The 21,464-nt window shown below is 37.3% G+C and overlaps 1 protein-coding gene across 1 annotated transcript; it reads left to right on the top strand.

The window, feature by feature from the left end:
* Window positions 1-3,504: 3,504 nt before the first annotated feature.
* On the top strand, window positions 3,505-21,093 carry LOC149831672 (uncharacterized). The gene is made up of 4 exons (XM_090014056.1): window positions 3,505-4,504; window positions 5,113-5,336; window positions 20,072-20,164; window positions 20,252-21,093. Exons 1-4 carry the CDS (start codon window positions 3,763-3,765, stop codon window positions 20,666-20,668), a joined length of 1,476 nt encoding a protein of 491 aa, XP_089870182.1. The 5' UTR covers window positions 3,505-3,762; the 3' UTR covers window positions 20,669-21,093.
* The last annotated feature ends 371 nt before the right edge of the window (window positions 21,094-21,464 follow it).

The following is a 21,464-nucleotide window of genomic DNA, read 5'->3' as shown; positions in this document are numbered from 1 at the left end:
TGTCCGAGTTTTCATTCATTCTTGTTTAAATAAAAAAGAATAAACAAAAATTCTTAAGTACCTTGCGAATTTACTTTCTCATTAAAAAAAATGAATGAAAATTCACATGCACCTTGAAAAATTCCTTTCTGGTGCAAGAATTCACCAGTTACAAACACATGTTCATTCCATATTTTTTCACACATTATACAAAAACAAGACATATCAAACAAGTTACAAGATTCAAACTTTATTTCCTATTATATACACAATTCATCATCTTTAAAAACCAATACACAAACAATTTTATTCCCTGTTACATACATATTTCATCGTTCACAAAAAACAACACTTAAACAACTTCATTCTCTGTTATATACACAATTCATCCTTCTCAAAAAATAACTTCATTCTCTATTATATACTTGTGTAAAATTTAATGGTTCACCTAATTCTAAGTATCATATATATAAAGGAACATATATTCTACAATCATATCTGTAACATTCATATACCAAGTGAACAAATATATATAAAAGTAATTATCAATTTGATTACTTATGAATGTCTTGCACAACAGCGACCGACCATTCTGAGTAAGTATTGTAACCAATCCATCTATGAAAAAAATAAATATGCAACACAACATTAAACTGAATAAGTACTTGAACAAATAAAACACAATATATAATATGTAATAACATTATGTACCATCTCTACGATGTTATTGTCATCAAGTTTGTTACTCTTTATCGAATTGTACAACCTGAACTCCTCTTCTTCCATATTCACCTCCCAAAGAACCTAGTGATAGTTGCTTTAGTTGACAATAATCAAGATCTACAACATAAATTGATTTTAAGGTAATTGTGCAATTTAAATTTTTTGTTATATAAGCATACACTTTGTCACATTCATAGAACGAATACGGCAAATGGTCGGGCTCTAACCATGCACGTGCCCCGTCTTGATGTAGGAGAGTTTCGAGCATTTGTTATAAATTTCAATGTTTACCAATTAGTTTCTATTATAAAGAAAAAAATAAGAGAAACATTGCTTTATAGATTTACAGAAAAGTACAAAGTTATGTAAATGGTCTTTGGCAAAGCGTGTCCTGCCATTTTTTTTATGTGAAAACTACTAAGTCTAAGTATAAATCTTTTTAGGTGCTGCATCAAATAAGTAAATATACTCATTTAATTTTAAAAAAAAATCACATATGATCAAAACAAACAAACACACCTAAAAAAACTAAAAATATATTTACTTCATTAACCAAAAAAGTTTGTTTGGAAACTAGTAGCACTTTACTATATTTTGATTAGTCATCTAAACTCTCAACCACTACAATTGTGTTTGGTGACCAGTCATTGATCCTTTGCTTGCACCACATTTAGACATGGTGACCTATCTATGATTTAAAAATAAAAAGATCACAAAATCATGTTGAACCTTTTCATATAGATTTGTAAATTGAAGACTTCCATGTTCTAATGACTATAAGACCTCTATGTTTTTTAAAAATGAGGAATCAGTTGAAGAAAAGATCACAAAATCATGCAATGTTTGGCACCAAGTACTTTTAACTCATAATCACAACCTAAATTATAGATACATATAGTTTTATCAGCAACAATTGAGTTTGTTGCATTTAAGAAACTATGAACTCCGTGATGACAACATGCTACTTAAAGACAAACTCCATAATGCATATTGGTGCCAATTTTTGTAGGTAATTATATTAAAAAAATCCTAAAGATCATAAACCTTAAAAAGTGAAACATACATAATAAGTTCACAACAATAACCAAACAAATAGAACAAGACTATGAACATTGTAAAAAAAACAATAACAACATAATAGACATTACATGCAAAAAATCTTAAAGATCATCAACCTTAAACAGTAAATTTAGTGACAAATATTACATGTTTACATAGGAGTAACATCTACAACAATGAAATATATATAATAAGTCCAAAAAAATAACCAAATAAAAAAAGAGGAAACTATATTATAAAGAAAAAGAAAAAATAACAAAACAATAAATATGTTATATGAAACTCACCTTAATAGCTAACCGAAGAAGTGGAAGAGAAGGATATCATAACCTTGCATGTGGTAGAGTGAACAACTTTCACGAGAATGGCAAGAAAGGTTAGCGTTCTAAAGGTAGGAGGATTGGGGTTACCACACTTTCCAGATACAAATGAGAAAAAATAAATAAAAAACCTAAATGCACATATATATGAGACAAAATTTTATACGAAAAAGTAATTTTGCAATACTGGTGCAATTCTAATAAGAAATTTCAGAATATTAGACTTTTACAATTTTACATAATTTCACAATACTTCATGCAATACTCGACCGTAATTTCATAATTATCAGACTTTCACAAATTTTATGATTTTCATAGGTTTTTGCGTGAAACTCATGATGAGTTTAACAAATTGTTTGAAATTTCACAATCTTTTTTAGAATTTTGCAACCTCAAATGCGATTTTGTAGACGAGTTCTCTGTGACATGCAAAAATTGAAATTTTGCACTTGCAAAGGGTAAAAGTAATAAGAAAAAAATGAGAACCTGTGATCAGGGCCATCTAGCCTCTTTGAGATTTGAGGCCACCGCCTAGGGCCTCGAATGAAAAAAAAATATAATGTTTATATTTCACATGCCGAGGGCCTCCAATGAAACATGGAACATGCTGAGGGCTTCCAATGAAAAAAAAATATGGAGAAATATGGGCCTCCAATGAAATATGCTTAGTGCCTCAACTTTTCTTGAGCCACCCCTTCCAGGGATATTGTTCATTTAGAAATTATGGAGCATTTTAGAAAATGCATATTTTTTGGCATACAGTCATATTTTGTATAAAGAAACCCTTGTAGTTCCTTCTGCTGATTGAGATGTACATGTATCTTGAATCTTGCATCAAGGGATGCTTAGAACTCGTCCCCTTATAGTGACACTCACAAGTCAGCCCTACCAAATGAGCGAAAGAATTATTTACACTCTTTTAGCTTCCCTAACCCTGAAGTTTTAGCATTTAACAGCCATTACTGTGTCATCAATAACTGTGCTTCTATATTAACACTATATTCCAGTTGTAACTTCAAACCTTCTCGTATAAAAGAATTCTTTGTTTTTTTGGATGACGAGGAACCCAAGCTTCAAGTGACCCACCTCTTAAAGCTACTACTAACCCATCTCGTGCACCGGTAGAGGTGAGATCAGATAAGGTGATCTGCCAAATCACTTCTAGGAAAGTGATTTGGCATCCTCACCGTCTACAATACGTAGAAAGACGCTTAAAAGTGATTTGATAGATCACCTGCTCTCGATAGGATTTGATCTGGTGCTTCCATCCCATTCTCGCACAAAAAGAAGTCAAGATCAATAAATTTATCTTCAGTCGAAATCACAGTCCCAAAATTCACAATTCAAAGTATATGAAGAAGTTTTTAAATCCCACCACGAAAAAAATTACACACCCCTTATAAACACATCCACAACCTAAATCGCCGACCCTCTCTCTCGCTCTACCCATATCTGGTCTCCGTTGTTTCTCTTCGCTTGCTTCCTCCTCTCAACATCTCTTCGTCTTTTCTGCAGAAGGAGAGAGAAAACAGGAAACCCCATCATCCCAAATGGACCTCTTCATCCTTTAGAGAAGCAAAAACAAGAAGAAGAGGAATCCTTCTGTATTTGCCCTAATCTCTCTCTCTCTCTCTCTCTCTCTCTCTCTGTAGTGGAAACCCAGAAGGGGAAGGTTGCGGCGATGGGGTCGACGGCGGCATCTGGGGCCTTGGAGACGGCGACCCAGGACGGTCCCGTTCTGAGCATGATGAACAAGCGGCTCCGCGCCCTCCGCAAGAAGTACAACCGAATCCTGCAGACGGAGGAGAGCAAGGCTCAGGGCAAGCCCATCAATAGTGAGCAAGAGGAGGTCCTCCGCTCGAAGCCCGCCGTCGTCGCCCTCATCGAGGAGTACGAGAAGCTCCGCCAGCCCCTCGCCGTCGCCCTCAACGAGGAGCTCTCCCTCTTCAAATCCCGCGAGGAAGCCGCGTCCGCCACTGCCGCCTCCCCTGCCGGGGCTGAGGCCGAGGCCGAGGCCCAGGCCCAGGCCGAGGAGGAGGTCGTGCACGGGCAGCCAGATGTGGCGGAGCGGCCGCCTTCGGCTTCCCGGGACCGGTTCGATGAGGCCATGGAGGATCTGCTGAAGCTGCTTTACTTCGGGACGCTGTTCGACGTCAGGTTGCAGACCGACTTCACCCCCATCATGCTCACCAAGGCCCACGAGCGGAGCTCGTGCTTGATCTACGACTACGTGACCGAGGATGCCACCGATCTTCTCGTCGAGAGGGACCTGGATTTGCTCTCACTCATGGGCAGCCTAATCATCTCCCGGCCTTCCGACACGACCGTCTCGCACAAGAACGCGTTGCAGGAGTGCCTTCACCATGCCAAGCTCTGGCTCCTCAACTCCGACCAAACCATCCATCCCAACACCGGAGTCTCCTGTATCCTTCTTGCTTCAATCATGGTTGGAATTTTATTGATATTTTTGTTCTATCGTTTTCTTTTTTTGGGTTTTTTTCTTTCAATAGTTTTCTTGCATTGCTTCGGAGAAATGGTTCCTGTACCTAGAACAGTAGCCTTGTTATGTTGGTTTTCTGGATTCACCCACTTATCCAGTAAACTTGAACGAGTTTGTTTGTTGATTATGGAAGAAAATATACTATACCAATTTATCTCCTAAATCGGGATATGTGGGGTATATTCAAACATCCCTTCAAGTGATTGAATGTGGTTATTGGACTCCCATTCTGCTTAGTTTTTGGTCATCATTTGCATAACATGGTGAAAGAGAGAAAAAAAGTATTATTTTGCAGAATGCTTCCTTGCATCTGTTTCAATTTCACAATGTTAAGTTTGATAACCCTGTAGCCGTTCTTTGGTTTTCTGCAAGTGTTTTTCTTTTTTTATTTTCAGTCTTGTTTGCATTTGAGACGTGATTTATATGACATTGTGCGTGTGGAATGTTAAATGTGGTCTCAATTGGTGGACGTAAATGCGAGAAGTAGATTGCTTCATGGGTTTTTCGTTGGTTCCTTAAGTTGCTGAACAGATGCACGCCTCCGAGAACGGTTGAACAAGATACTGTCTTCGGATTACTTCACGATGACCCCACAGATGACAAAGTTAAGCCAGCAAACAGCTGCTGAGGCTGCTGCTGCTGTGGCTGCTGCTGCTGCTGGGAACTATAATCCACAAGAGACAACCCAAGAACCACCAAGCAGGGAACAACAGGTCTTCCATCCAGAAGGACCTGCTTCTCAATATCAGCAGACGGTATATTCCTCTAAAATGTTATTTCTACTTTCTGATGAAACTGGCTTCCTAAGTGGATTTTTGGCAATTCATTGAATAGTTCTTGCTTTCTTATAGATTATTTTTTGAGCTTTCAACTTTCAAGCACCTACATGCAGCTAGTCGATTTATGTTTTACAACACATACATAATATGGTGTTCTTTTCTGACTCTAACAATCATATATTTTTGTTGTTAGGATCGATATTCATGTAGAAAAAATTTCACTAGCTTACTATTTGTCTTTCTTTCTTGGTTGTGGGGGCTGGGGGTGTGAGTAAATTTTAACGATAATATTTCCACTATCTATATGTGCATGGAATTATCCACTTTCTATGTCACTGGGATACTCCATTTAACCCTATGTCACGTCCCCATGTTTACTACTAACGGAGAACTACATGAAAATGCCGAATGCATGCCCATGTGACATAGTCCACTTTTGTTATCAGGTCACAGTTGTGTTTTACATGCACCTTACTCTATGTGAAAGAAGTTCTTAATAAACACATCAGAAATACCGAACATTAATGTTATTTATACTCCAAACCCTATTAACATGCTATTGGAAAGTACTTGGACCAAGTTGAATACTTCATGTGGATATTTAACTTCATCTTGTTGTTGGGATGAATATATACCAATATTTCATCACTTTAAGAATCATGTAATATAGTCAATTAGTCATAAATCACGTTTGTGATGTTAAGTTTAATACCTTTTTGTTTCAAACACTAAGAATGTGAGGTAACAGTGCAAGTTTATGCATGTAAGCTATGACTATCATAAATTCAGCTCTAAATATTCGGCTTTATATATGTATCCATATCATTAATTTTTCTTGATGACTTTAGATCTTCTTGTGCTTGATTTTTCTTTTTTCTTTTGTTTTTCATTGTAGTTCTAATGATGGTTTGGCACACATGGGCAATCTGGGCACTTAACCTAGGCATCACCCTAGCACTTTTGACTACATAAATAGTGATCGGATAAAACCATAAACGGGATCTTCCTTGCTGAAATAGGAAGACTACTAGTTTTGATTTGTTCTCTAAGTTTTAGAAGAGCCAAACCATATGTTTTTTATTTCCGTAGTATATATATATATATACACACGAAAATTGAACATATTAGGCCCCTATGTCGACACGTCCCGACACGGGTGCGGCTTCGGACACGGCCCAGACTCGGTCAACGAGTCCAGGCTGAGTCCGCCTTTTTTTGGACTCGGTCAACGTTAATTGAGTCCAAAAATTGTCCATTTTTAGGGTAAAAAACAAAAAATTGATCTTTTTATATATATTTTTAAAAAATATATATAGCATGAGTCTCAAACATAAGCCCCAGAAAAAAAAATTCGGGGGGCGCTGCCCCTCACCAGGGGCGCCCCCCCTGGACCCCCGCCCGCTGACCGCGCAGCAGGACCCGCGCCGGGGGGAACCCCTGGACCCCCCTTTCTGCAAGGGCAAAAGTACAATTTGCAAAGTTTATAAAAACACTCATGCTGGTGCCAAACTTTAGAGGACAATATCCACATATATGCACACAGGATATATTATTATATATATATATGTATATTTTAAAATAAATAAATATATATATATATATATATATATATATATATATATATATATATATATATATATATATATATATATATATATAGCCGAGTCCTCGTGTCCAAAAATTTTAAAATTGCGCCGCACCCGCACCCGCACCCATGTGACATAGTTAGGCCCTCTTTTCTCGTTATGCCCCGTTAGGCCCCATGGTTTGAAGTGTTATATGATAGAGCCGAGTCCTCGTGTCCAAAAATTTTAAAATTGCGCCGCACACGCACCCGCACCCGCACCCATGTGACATAGTTAGGCCCTCTTTTCTCGTTATGCCCCGTTAGGCCCCATAGTTTGAAGTGTTATATGATAGGTCTGAACCGTTAGATGTGTTTAGCATGCTTGATTTATTGGGAATAGACTCTTGGATTATGTTTTTTCGACAAAAGATGTATTTTTATGAGCCGGAAAAAATTGATGCCTTCATAACCATTGATTTTGGATAACTGGAAAAACCTGTATACAGGTCAGATTCTGGTGATCCAAAAGCCGGTTCCCACGAAAGAAAACCTATAGATCACATGTACGGTGTTAGAAGCGAGAAAACATACCAAAAACTACACTTGTTGAAGGGCTGGTACGCCCTGCCCAGGATGACCCGAAGATCCAGATGGCGAAGCCATTGTCAACCCTGATTCGTTTCGAGTGTTTTGCAATGAATGCGTAATTTCTAGTTAGACCGATATCTTTAAGTGCTTTTCGGGCTTGGGCACACATAAGGGCAGGAGCCAATGGAGGATTCACGCTAAGCTAAGCAATCAATCATGTGACACACAAGGATGAAAAATTACAATGGCCAAGAAGGGGTTTCGTCTAGCCTGAGAGCTAGGGTTGCAAGTTTAAGTATGCGGGTGCGTAGGCCCGATTACAAGGCTCAGTTTGGCCCTTGGATGCACTCTCAGGTGCTTAACTTAATATGCGCACATACATGGAGATTTTGACAGCCTAACGGCGCAACATAAGTGCATTGCTTGAACCAAACCATGGAATCACACAACTAGGTGTGATTGGTGACTGACCTGCCGCACGAAGGATGCGATGCCTAGGGGCAGACACGAAGGCGCGAAAGGTGCACACAACGAGTGCATAGGAGTACGCAAGTGGTCTCAGTTGGTATCAACACTCTGCGACCTAGATGGCATTCAACCTACGTGCAAGTGCACAGATGCAAGCGCAGGAGTACAACTTGCACCCATGTTGTGACCCCTAACAAACTGACCATGTTGAAGGCATCCATGTGGTTGGATTCATTAAATACAGCTTTCACCCATGCTTTCCTGCTAGATTGGATGGTCATGGCACCATCCTACATATGTGTGTGTGTGTGCATATATTATGTATCTATATATTTACATATTTGTGTATGTTAATGTCAACTGCTTCATGTGGATGTTAGCAAGTTCAACTCTTTTTGTTGCTCCTTGGAAGCTTAAGGTGCCATTGTAGTTCCATGCGTTAATTATCATCGTTTGGGGGATTTCAGTTTATTTATTAGGGGCACATTTTGAATATGCCTTTTGGTCTTATAAAATTACTGAAATATCCTCATTGGCGATAGATAGATAGATAGATAGATAGATAGATAGATAGATAGATAGATAGATAGATAGACAGATAGATAGGTAGATAGATAGATTAGTCTGTAATATGTGTATCTGCATCAGTATATGTGCAAGAGAGGCTTGAAGGTAAGAATGTAATTTTATTAATATATTTTGGAGTATGACTAGTGGATGAATAATGTATAAAGTGAATCTGACTATAATTCTCCAGCGGCATGAGCATAGTTGGTTTTGTCAAGATAAGATGCATTGTTTATCAGCTGTTTTGAGCATATTTGTTTGAAACTCCTAGTAATTTTACTTATCCAAGTGTGAAAGCTCTATAAAAAAGTCTTTGCAACATATTTCATTTGTCCTAGTAGTAGGATCTATCATACAGATGATAACACAACCCTAAAGCATAAAGTATAATTCTTTTGTAGTGTTTTCCTTTTCAAATAATTTATTAAGCTTCAGGTTAACCTTATGAATTCCTTTTTGTCATCACCTATGTCACACAAACACCACTTGGCATGTGTATCCCATGTCCACATGACATGACACTTGGACACTTTGCAGACATGGCACTACACTTCATGGACATTGTCAAACCAGTTTTACACAGTCAATGTTTTGTCATCGGAAAATTCCATTTAGGGCCCAACCTTTTGCCCATAGTTCCAAACATGGGCCAACCTTTTGCCCATAACTCCAAACATGGGTTTTTGAAATTCCAAATATGGGCCATCCTTTTCCTGAAAACTGAAAAACAAAGGCCTACATTTATTTTTGTCCTTTAACTCAGGTTAAATCATAAGTCAAATTACAACAATTACAACAATGACCTTCATTATTAAGGGTTCAAACTGTTTACTTTTTCTTATTGATGAGGATGAATGAGTACTTTTCAATCTTCAAAGGACAATACAAGAAACCAAAAAGGAGTCATGTTTTCCAATATGATGGATGCTGACCTAGGGTCTCTATTTGATTGTTTCCGGGAAAAGTTTGGCTTATTTTTGAAATTTCAGAAATGTGAGGCCCATAGTTGGAATTAGGGGCAAAAGGTTGCTCCCTAAATGGAATTTTCTCTTTTAACTTTATCTATTTTCTTTTATGAACTTTTTTACTTATTTCGTATTCACTCGAGTTCTTTTTCTTTAAAATTTGTCATAATTACATTTCAATTTCAACTTAGTTTCAATATGATTTCATTTAGAATTTTTGTTTTATACACACACGAACATACATCTATGTCCATGTTCCCTTGTCTGAATTTTTAAAACTCATCTCATCATACCAAGTGGATTTGCATTCTATCCTGCTCTTGCATCCGTATCCGTTTGACATAGGTCATCACTGCTAATAATCTTCTTATCAACAAAAGAAGTGGGTTTGCACAATTTCTATAACAATAATGCACAAGGTTGTAAGTATCGTATCATTACCCGTATCGGTCAGGCCCAAATTAAGACTATATCATAAAGTATCATAAATTTTTAATAAAAATTTTCTAAAAAAATAAACAAATCAGAAAAAATTTATTTATGCTGGAAACATTTCTCATAAAAATTAACATTTCTTGAGATACGAATGATTTTGGTGGCAATCTCATAACATTGATATCCTTTATAACTATTTGTATATCCAACAAATCTGCAAACACTGGCTTTGTTCCCAAACTTATTTTGTTGAGTCTTATCAATATGAACATAACAGATGCAACCAAAGGACTTTAAAAGTGCATAATCAAGATGTTTACCATACAACATGAAATACGAGAATCTTCTGTTCAGAGCTTCCATGGGAAGACGATTTATTACATAGACTGCAGAATGAAAAGCTTATATGCACAGTCCCACTCGTAAACCACTGGTATGCATCATAGTAAGGGCACTTTCTACAATATGACGATGTTTTTGTTCTGCAAACCCATTTTGTTGAGGGGTGTGAGGACACGCCACCCTTCGAACAATCCCATTTAGTTGCAGAAATTCAATGAAATTATTAGAGACATACTCCCCACCTCCATCACTTTGGAAAATAAGAATAGCCAATAAAAATTGATTTTTGACATAGGCATAAAACTTGCGAAAATGTAAAAAAATTTGGACTTTTGTTTCATAAAAAATATCCACGAATAATAAGAATAACCATCAACAAATATAACATAATATCTACTTTTAAAAAAGGAGTTTTCTGGAGCAGGACCCCAAACATCAGAATACACAATCTCAAAGAATTTTAAAGCTCTTTCGTTTATGGAAAGAAAATGAATTATATGACTCTTGCAAACTTGACAACTGAAACACAATGTCTTGTATAAATCATGACTCAAACTTGTCTCTGAAATCAACTTGTAAGAGACAAGATACTCAATAAATTTATGACTACAATGACCCAATCGACTGTGCCAAAGATTGATATTATTGACAAGACTGACAGTAAAAACAAGAGACTTCTCCAGAATTGATGTTGAAGATGAAGGGGAACACTTCTACAGTGAATTTTTCTTGAAGATGTACGTGTTTTCGCGTCGCTCCCCTTCAGCGTATGTTGTCTTCATGCGAAGATCCTTCACGTACATAGGAGTGAAAACAACGCAGGGATTAGTATCATCAACAAGTTTAGAAACCGACACCAGGTTGTTTTTTATATTGGGTGCATAAAGAACATCAATCAATTTAGTAAATTTAGACTCAAAGGAAGGAACAAAGACATTTCCAACATAAGTGATGAGATGTTTGGTGTCTCCCGTGACAACACTGCCCTTTCCAAAATATCTAATAGGTCTAACTGTTTCGGAATCAACATATCAAACTCCTTGATCATCCTGCTTTCGTTTTAGAGAGTTTAGGGTAGGAAGCAACATATTCAGATCACTTACATTTTTCTCTCCTCCAGCAAGTGACTGACTCATATTTGGTCTAACTGCGTGTCCTTTATGATAAGTAGAGTTATCATTTGCATTGTAACTCAGATCATTTTTATTAGAGCAATTAGCTTTCACATGCTTAGGCTTTTTGCATATAAAGCAAACTGGGACTCGTCTGCCCCCAATATTAACAATGTTTGTGTTTGAATCAGAGTTACTGGAAGCACTTAACTTAGTGGGGAAGCACTGATTTTTTTTAGAAGTGCATTTCCCTTTTATGGGAAACATGTTTCCCATTTATAGGAAACATGCTTCCCCCTCGCTTCCCGTGCGCTTTCCTTCTTTTTTCATTTTATTTTTATTTTTGCTTCCGGTTCGCTTCCTAGGTCGCTTTTGAGACAATTCTTGATTCTCTTTTAAATTGTCCCATGCTTTTCGCTTTCTAAAATTTTGAAAGTGCCACGCTTCCCGCTTTCACTTCCCATATCGCTTTCCGCTCCCGCTTCCTCGACTGGTAACCATGGTTTGAAGCATTAGTTTAAGGTAAAATACCTCTACCTTGTTGATTCACATCTCTTCCACGGCCACGACCTCCTTGGTAGCCTCCTCTACCTTTTCCTCTATTTGTCCCTGCAAACAACACTTCATGAGAGTCATGTGACAACCCAGAGTCTCATGTGCATGCTTGAGGTTCATCTCAAACTGAAGTAATTGTGGTCTGAGGTCTTCAAATAATGGGAGAATATGAAAGCACTGCAACGTAGTGAAAATAACATGATACTCGTCTCCCAGGCCAGCAAGTGTTTCTTGAACTTTGTCACGATAAAAAACAGTCTCTCCAACCAAAGCTAACTGATCAGTGATTTCTTTCACTTTATTCAAATATTCCATAACAGTTGAAGATCTCTTCTCGAGGCTTTGGAACTTTTTTTTCAAATACAACTCTGGATTCTGAAATTTGGGAATATGTCTTGATTATGTTGTCCCATAACTCTTTGGCTGTATAATCATCCGGGATTCCAATGAGAACTTCTTGTGATAGGGTAGACGTGAGATAGGCCACGACTGCTTGATCCCTTTTTACCCATGATACATATTCAGAATTCCTGATGTAGATCACATTCATTGCTCCTTTTGTCATCTCTCTGCTCCTGCTCCTGCATGATAAACTCATATGGCATTTTAATTAAACTGTTAAGATGCCTTTTCCAAGTCAGAAAATTACTGTTATTAAGTTTTTCTGAAACAAGTTGGGGCAGGAAACTAGAAGACAGCATGGGTTGTGGAACATTAGTATCCATGATAAATAGACGAAGGAAAACAACAAAGAAATATGGTGATAGAAGTTACGTTCAGCAAAGATGATGATTATTTCTAATGGAATGTGAACACAAGAATAGAGAAGACTGCTGGAATTGCGACACAATAAAGGAATCCACGACACAAGAAATGAAGAATCAGATTTATGATAGCGGCACAGGGAAAGTGAGAAGAAGGGAACAGACTTGCGACACAGGAAAGAAAGAAAATAGGAACAAGAAATTCATGACACAACCAATAAAAACAGATCCACAACATAGAGTAAGAAATCAGATTCATGGTACCAACACAGGGAAAACAAAAATAGAAACAAAATAAATTGACGACACAATAAATATTCACGATACAGAGGAAAATAATAATGGCCTGACAGAAAAATGACCAGATTCGTGATACAGAGAATGTTGATCCTGGCCAGATACACGATACAGAGAATAACGACCCAAAATCAGACTGAAAAATATTGCCCAGATTCACGATAAGATTCGTGATACAAAGAATAATGATCCTGGCCAGATACACGATACAGGGAATAACTACCCAAAATCAGACAAGAAATAACAACCCAATAAAATAGAACCTCGTTGCAGGTCTGATCACTAATTGTCGCAAATCTGATCGCAGAGACTGATCACGCCCAGTCACATCCACTGCTCTGATACCATGTTAGAGCAGCAAAGAGCGTACCTGGATCGGGTTTGCCAAAGTTAATGGACAACACACCGAGTGGCTCGAGTCTCAAAGGCTGCAGCACTTGCTTTGACGTGAATCATTTTAATTTATGTTACAACCTCTAATTAGGGCTACAAATCAAAGGACTAAACAGTCCTTAACTATACAATCTAATTACACAGTGTGTTTTGGTCTTGGATCCATATCTGATCCAAACCCAAACCCAAACCCAAACCCGGGACAATATAATAAATGGATATAGCGTGTTAACACTTAGGACTTGTGAGAGCGATTTGGGGGCCAATATGTGCTCAAGGGAGAGGACTTTTGTGGCTTGCTAAAGTAAAAGTGCATTTTCACCATTTTTTCATTTAAGGAAGTGGGTTAAGGTAAAAAAAAATTATTATGAGTAAAATTATAAAGCTACATTCCAAAAAAATTTTGCCTCGGGGGGCGCTACCCCATGAACCTTGCCAACTTACCACAAAGTTGGATCCACGGAAATTAGAGATTTATATCAAGGTAGAATTCATGCTCCACGCTCCAACAAAGATGGCATCAGATGATCCAACATAGCAATTGGATACTTCATTAAGGAGTGAAAATTGATTGAAAATCAAGTGCAAATATTGCTATAATATTTTTGTTTATGTAATATGAAAGTATGAGACTTGTGGCATGTTCTTAATTTCAAAATATTTAATATTTTGCATTGTTTTTATAAGATAATTGATGTTTGATGATGTCTTATGCATCTCATAGAGACATAAATGCTTCATATGTGATTTTATGGTTGCATTTTGTGCATTTTATCATTGTTTTGTGTGTTATTATTTTTTAAAAATTTTGCTATTTTTTTCTGATTTTTTAGATTTTTTTTTTGAAATTTACAATTTTTTACGATGCAATACGATACATATCTTATTTTGGGCCCGACCGATACGGGTTACAATACGATACTTACAACCTTCGTTTAACCACTAATCTATGAGACTAAGGATGTCATGCCGGAGCAATTGTCAAAGACCCAACTAGCGAGATGGTTGGTAGACCATAAGATAGACCAGGTGCTTTGTTAGCCTTTGCCTATATATATATATATATATATATATATATATATATATATATATATATATATATACAACAACAACAACAACTAGGCCTTCATCCCAAAACAATTGAGGTCGGTTATATGAACCAACAAAGAAAATCATTATGGGTCTTCCACATGAATCCTTTTCCTCCATTCATTTTTATCCAATGCCATGTCCTCGGTGAGGTTCAAAGCATTCATATCCTTTCCTATCACCTCCATCCATGTCTTCCTAGGCCTACCCCGACCTCTTTTAACTAATATATTTTCCCATTTCTCCATCCTTCTAACTGGAGCATCATTAGGCCTTCGTCGAATATGTCCAAACCACCGTAAACGATTCTCTCTCATCTTATTTTCAATGGGTGCAACGCCTACCTTCTTACGTATCTCCTCGTTTCGAATCTTATCTTTTATTGTATTTCCACACATCCATCTCAGCATACGCATCTCAGCTACACTCATTTTTTGAATATGATGTCTCTTGGCAGCCCAACATTCCGCACCATATAGTAAAGCGGGCCTAATAGTCGTCCTATAAAACTTTCCCATTCTACGATCGCACAACACTCCATTTGCACTCTTCCATTTCATCCACCCAACCTTTATCCTATGATTTACATCTCCATCAATTTCTTCATACTTTTGAATGATATATCACAAATATTTGAAAGAATCATCCACCAGTATTTCTTGCTCACCAAGCTTCACTACACTCCCATCACTACTTCGTTGCTTACTAAATCGACATTCCATGTATTCTGTCTTACTCTTACTCAACTTAAAACCTCTTGCTTCCAATGTTTGTCTCCATAATTCTAACTTAGCATTAACCCCAGCTCTAGACTCATCAATCAAAACAATATCATCAGCAAACAACCTACACCACAACACATTTTCTTAAATTGATCTCGTAAGCTCATCCATCACTATAGCAAATAGGAAAGGGCTTAAAGCAGATCCTTGATGTAACCCAACCGTTATAGGAAAATTGGTTGTCACCCCTCCACAAGTGCGGACATTGGTTACTACTCCTTCATACATATCTTTAATTATACTAATGTACTTGAGAGAAACACCTTTCTTCATCATTGTCCACCAGAGAACGTCCCTAGGTACTCTATCGTAAGCCTTCTCCAAATCAATAAAAACCATATGCAAATCATTGTTCATCTCTTTATTTCTCTCAATAAGTTGTCTAAGAAGATGTATAGCTTCCATAGTTGATCTTCCAGGCATAAAACCAAATTGATTCTCCGATATCATGACAACCTTCCTCAACCTAGACTCAATCACCCTCTCCCAAAGTTTCATAGTATGACTCATGAGTTTTATACCACGATAGTTTGTGCAATCTTGTATATCACCCTTATTCTTATATAGAGGCACCAAAGTACTCTTCCTCCACTCATTAGGCATCTTATTTGTCCGCCAAATCTTGTTAGAAAGATTTGTCAACCATTCTAAACCTTTCTCTCCCAAGCATTTCTAAGCCTCGATAGGTATACCATCTGGGCCAACTGCCCTTCTTGATTTCATTTTCTTCAAAGCCTCTGCAATTTCTTTCTTTTGAATCTTGCGCATGAAGTCACGATTCATCTCATGAAAAGGAATGGAAAAGTCTCCAAGATCCTGAGCATGACTTTCATTAAATAGCTTATCAAAATAATCTTTCCATCTCTCCTTAATCTCCTCATCTTTGACTAAAACCCTTTGCGTTTCATCTTTGATACATCTAACCATACCCAGATCTCTCGATTGCCTATCTCTCATCTTTGCAAGCTTATAAATATCCTTTTCGCCCTCTTTGGTATCCAACTTGTCATAAACCTCCTTATATACCTTATCCCTCGCGTTTCGAACTACTTTTTTAGCTTCCTTCTTTGCTATCATATACTTCTCCAAATTCTTATATATATATATATATATATATATATATATATATATATATATATATATATATATATGGGGTGATCACCATATCTCGGTCCCAGTGTGGCTGTTCATCTGAAAAGTTCAACATCATTGTCTCAATCAGCCTTTACCAAACCACCTATGCAATGCTACAAAAGCACATCTATCAGCGGTTTTTAGCTTGATTCAGGAATTGGCCAAACTATTTGGGAGATTCTCATGCATTACACACTTGTTTGTTTTCAGATATGCTTATTGTGTCAATACTTTAAACCTATATCACATGGGTGCAGGTACAGATGTGGGTACGAGTACGGGTATGGGTATGGCTACAGAGCAATTTCAAAAATTTTGGACATGAGGACACAACTATATATATATATATATTTAAAATATATATATATATATGACAATAATAAGATTGTAAATTTTAAAGTAATAAGTTGACAAAATATATATATAACGATCATAAATGGATAAAAATTGACTCGGTCAAAGTTGACTGAGTCCAAAATGTGGACGGACTTGGCCTCAGTGCATTGACCGAGTCCGACACTTTGTTGACCGTGTTCGCCCCGTGTCCGAAGCTACACCCGTGTCAGGGTGTGTCAACGCTGGTGCGTCGACCTTTTAGCCGAGTTCGTGTGACTTAGGTTTAAACTGATATGTGTTTCACATGAATACCACTTATGTGCACTTTTGAGTAGATCATAATGTCTTATGGGTTTTGACCTTAGTTGTTGTCAAGGGCTATGCCTAGGCAGCCTAGGCACGGCCTTACCACCTGGGCGATAGGGCTTGAGGGGTAGGGCCGTATTTTAGTGCCTGGGGACTGCCTAGCCTTAGTTGTCAAAAGCGCTAGTCGGAACCTAGGCAAAAGACACATAAAAAGGACTAGGTGAGGCTAGTCGGCCTAGGTGGGGCCAAAAAAATAAAACATCAATAAAAACAAAATATTACAATAAATGGTTAAATTTAGTAACAATCATATGATTGTAACTATGAATGAAGTGTGTAATTAAGTATAACATGTCACAAAATTAATGAAATTGCATAATGTTGAACATAAACTAAAACTTGAGGCACACCATCCAATTACTACTCTCTCTCTCTCTCTCTCTATATATATATATATATATATAGAGAGAGAGAGAGAGAGAGAGAGAGAATTATCCTGCCCTTGTTTTGTTAGGTTACTCTTAGGACCCTCCAAAATCATAGTTTTTTAGATGTTTTATACTCTAAATGAACAGTTAGATGTGTTTATGATTGTTGTTGAATGGAGAACATGTAATTGATTATGCATCTTTATGCTCAGATGTGTATTTTAAAGAGGTAAAAAAATCATCGGTTGATATCTTACTAAAATTTCATGATAAAATGTTTACATTTTTTATATCAAATCAATTTGAAACTGAGCTTATTTCTCAATAAATAAGTATTGATAAACACATTTAATGGTTTAAATTAAGCACTGAACACCTGAAATTTTGATATTTAGCGGGTCTTAATGGTGACATAAAGAAAAGGGAGATAGGATGAACCCCGTTGTTATATATATATCTATATATATATATATATAGAGAGAGAGAGAACAAATTTTATGTGTGTCAAAAACACATGCATACATGTAAACAACCAAAAGAAAAAAAGGAGAAAAGGGAAGAAAAAAGAAGAGAGTTGAGGGGTGAGAGGAGGAAAAAAAAGAAGGGAAAGAAAAGAAGAAAAAAGAGAAGCTGGAGGGGTGAAAGGAGGAGAAAGAAGAAAAAAAGAAGAAAAAAGAAAAGCAAATGAAGAAGAAAATGAGAGAACAAAAAAAAAAGCTTTTGGGACGAGGAAAAAGAAAAAAGAAAGAAAGAAAGGAAACAAAAAAAATTAGAAAAAAACATGACAACTATGTTCTTGCGGCCTAGGCGGGGCATGTTAAAATATGATGTATATTTATATATATATATATATCGATTACGACACATACACATATATATTATATATATATATATATGTCTATGTGTCTATCTATATATATATATCTATTTTTGTTAAACCCGATAGGGGTATTTCTGTCATTTCACCTGTACACGCATATCTTTGATATGCTTTCTTTTTTCTTTCTTTTTCCTTTTAGTCTTTTTCTTTTTTGTTTTTTTAATTTCTTTTTTTTATCCATTGGAGAGGGGTCCACATAGAGTCGTTGGACCCCTCCAACGGTCATAAATATGACCATTGGAGGGGCTCCAACGACTCTATGGGAGCCCCTCCTTGGGTCCCTTGCTGTGTATAAATAAGGGGCACAGCCCCATGTATTTGTTAAGCTTCTAGTGAAGCATTCAATGAAGTGAAATATATTTTTTTATCTCTTTTTGTGCTTGACCACTTGTGTGGTTTATTTTGCCCTTTAGTGGCCTCTTGTGTATGTGCGTGCTTCCGTGCTTTCGCTTGGAGACGTTGCTCTTTTCATTTGGCACTTCATTACAGGGCAACCTAGGAAGCCTAGTAAACCCATAAGCCTAGGCAGTGGCCCTATGCCTAGCCCGCCTAGGCGTAGCTTTTGGCAACTAAGCGCCTAGCTTGCCTAGGCTGAAAAGGTGTTTTTTTTTTAAGTGCATTGATCGCGAGTTATAAAAGGAGAAAAGGCGTGTGATAAAAGGCTCTTTCCCCTTTTCACTCTCCCTCTCTCGGCGGTGAACAAGAAAAAGAATCTCTTCCTCTCTCTACAGTGAACAAGAAGAAGAAGCTCTCCCTCTCTCGATGGTGCAAGGTATGTCCTCTCTGTCTTTCTCTCGACAGGGAGACCTGACTCGGCCTCCTTTCTCTCTATCTCTCCATGGAAACGGGTCTCCTTGTCTCTCTCCCTCTTTGGACCTCTCTCTCTCTCTCTCCCAGTCTCTTTTTGTGTGTATAATCTGTGTATAATGTGTGTATTTTATCTGTGTAATCTTTCACACTTCACTTACACATTCTATGTGTTTATAATTCATGTATAATTTGTTTGACTGTTTCTGGTTTATGTACTTATGTTTCTGAGTTATATTTTTGGTTGACAGACTGTTTATGAGTTATAATTTGTTTGTGTGTGTAATTTATATATAATCTGTTATAATCTATTTTTTGTATATTGTTTATTCACATTGTTAGTTGTATGGTTTGGTTATTCAATTCATTTATGTTTTGTGCAGTTTATTTAGTATAATTGCTTTACTGTGTTTGACATGTTATGTTTTGTCTATTGCTTATTGTTGATTGATTTTATGTTGTATGCATGTTATTAATTTTAGCAGTTTGTTTACATATTTTGTGTTTTTTTTTTTTTAAATTTAATTGGGGTACCGACTGGTCCGCCTAGTCCCGCCTAATCTTTTTAGGGGCTCACCGCCTAGGCGTCGCCAACCGCCTTTGACAACTAAGGTAGTGACTTCCATTGCCATTCAGAATTATTGCATCTCCCTTGTACAAATTATGTATTCCTACGTCATCAGCTATATATTGGCAAAATTCAAAACTAATCTTATAGTTACACGATCATTATGATATACAGAATTGCATGTACCTGAACTGGTTCACATGGGTCTAGTGTTCATAGTTTTGATTAGATTTTTCTTACTGCCAGGCAATTCTCTTTTTAGTGGTGCTTTGTTATTAATTATTCTCTCTATGTAGTGTAATATGTTTTGAACCCTGTAAATTAACAGAATGAAGTAGCAGAATTCAAAGGAAATAATTTGTCCAGTGGCCCATATATACATGGTGATCAGCCGAGCCCCAAAGAGGAGCAGCTTCTCAAGGTTGTGACTTAGTGTAGTAGATTGTATTTTTCTGATCATACCAATGCCTGGACAAGTGCTCTGATGGTGGTGAATGTCTTTTTTCAGGCCGAGAAAGATGATTATATGGACCCATCTGAAGGTTCTCCAAATTCACCACCACCCTTACAGGACCAGCCCAGCTATGTATCAGACTCGGAGCAAAATGGCATTGATGTTGAATACAAGGAGCATGAAAACCTTCCTCGAAGGCAATACCCAAATACAAGAGGTGGTGGTCGTGGCGGACGGAGAGGATACATGAATGGGCGTGGCGGTCGCGGTAGCAGGGGCGGAGGCTACCAGAATGGCCGAAACCAATACTATGATGGCGTAAACAGCTATTACCCAAGAAACTATTACAGCAATCCTAGAGGAAGGGGCCGTGGTGGTGGAATGATGTATAATAATAGCGGCAACTATCTAGCGTCTGGTGGCCGCGGTGTTCAGGTGCATGGTGCTGCGTTAGCTTCAGAGGAATCTTAGTTGCCTTTTCATGGATTTGACAAGTTTTTGCTGTTAACAATGGTGGTAGTTGCCTGCTTAGTCGAAGGAGGAGAATGAGTCTGCTTGGTCTTTGGAGACAGTGTTGGTGAACTTTAATAGATAACTTCATCATGATCCATCTTCATCTCATGTTTTGTGGTGTAGTTGAGGTGTCCATTCTCATAACATTATGATTGACACATATTTTGAATAGCGTCCTTCGATTCTCTTCCCCCATTTCCCCCCCTCCCACCTTTTTGGCCTTGGTAGGTTGAATGAATGAGCGGAGACTTGGGGGTTTTCATGTTAGGAGCAAAGAGGATGAGCCAATTATGGGCTTTTGCCTTGTGTTGTCATGTTTGTGCTTGTGCTCAAATATTTGGCTATTATTGCTGCCTGTAGTTGATTCTTGGATTAGCTTGGTTGCACGGTCTGTGTTAAATTTGCTTGGAACAATTTACAAAAGGGCGCCTAACGATAGAGTTATTTGCAAAAAGGCGCCTAACATTGGGGATATTACCAGTGTTGTGAGAGCCGTACGCCTCAGTACTTGAAACACTCAGTACCTGAAGCGATGACATTTCTTTTAGCCTTTTATATTTCATTTGTTCATAAGATGACTTTTATGACCTCCTAGTACTTTGTGAATTCTGCCTACAGAGACACTAATATTTTAGTAGATTTTCATAATAAAAAAGATCAAAAGTTATATTTGACCTTGCATAAAAGTCATATAATTTACTCATGTCTCAAATCCATATATCACTATCCATGTGACGTCACCTGAGATATAATA

Source organism: Nuphar pumila, chromosome 7 (assembly GCF_984573655.1).
Source record: "Nuphar pumila chromosome 7, dmNupPumi1.hap1.1, whole genome shotgun sequence".
Classification (NCBI taxonomy): Eukaryota; Viridiplantae; Streptophyta; class Magnoliopsida; order Nymphaeales; family Nymphaeaceae; genus Nuphar; species Nuphar pumila.
Note: the sequence above shows the minus strand (reverse complement) of the source record. Positions and strands in the feature narration are given on the sequence as shown.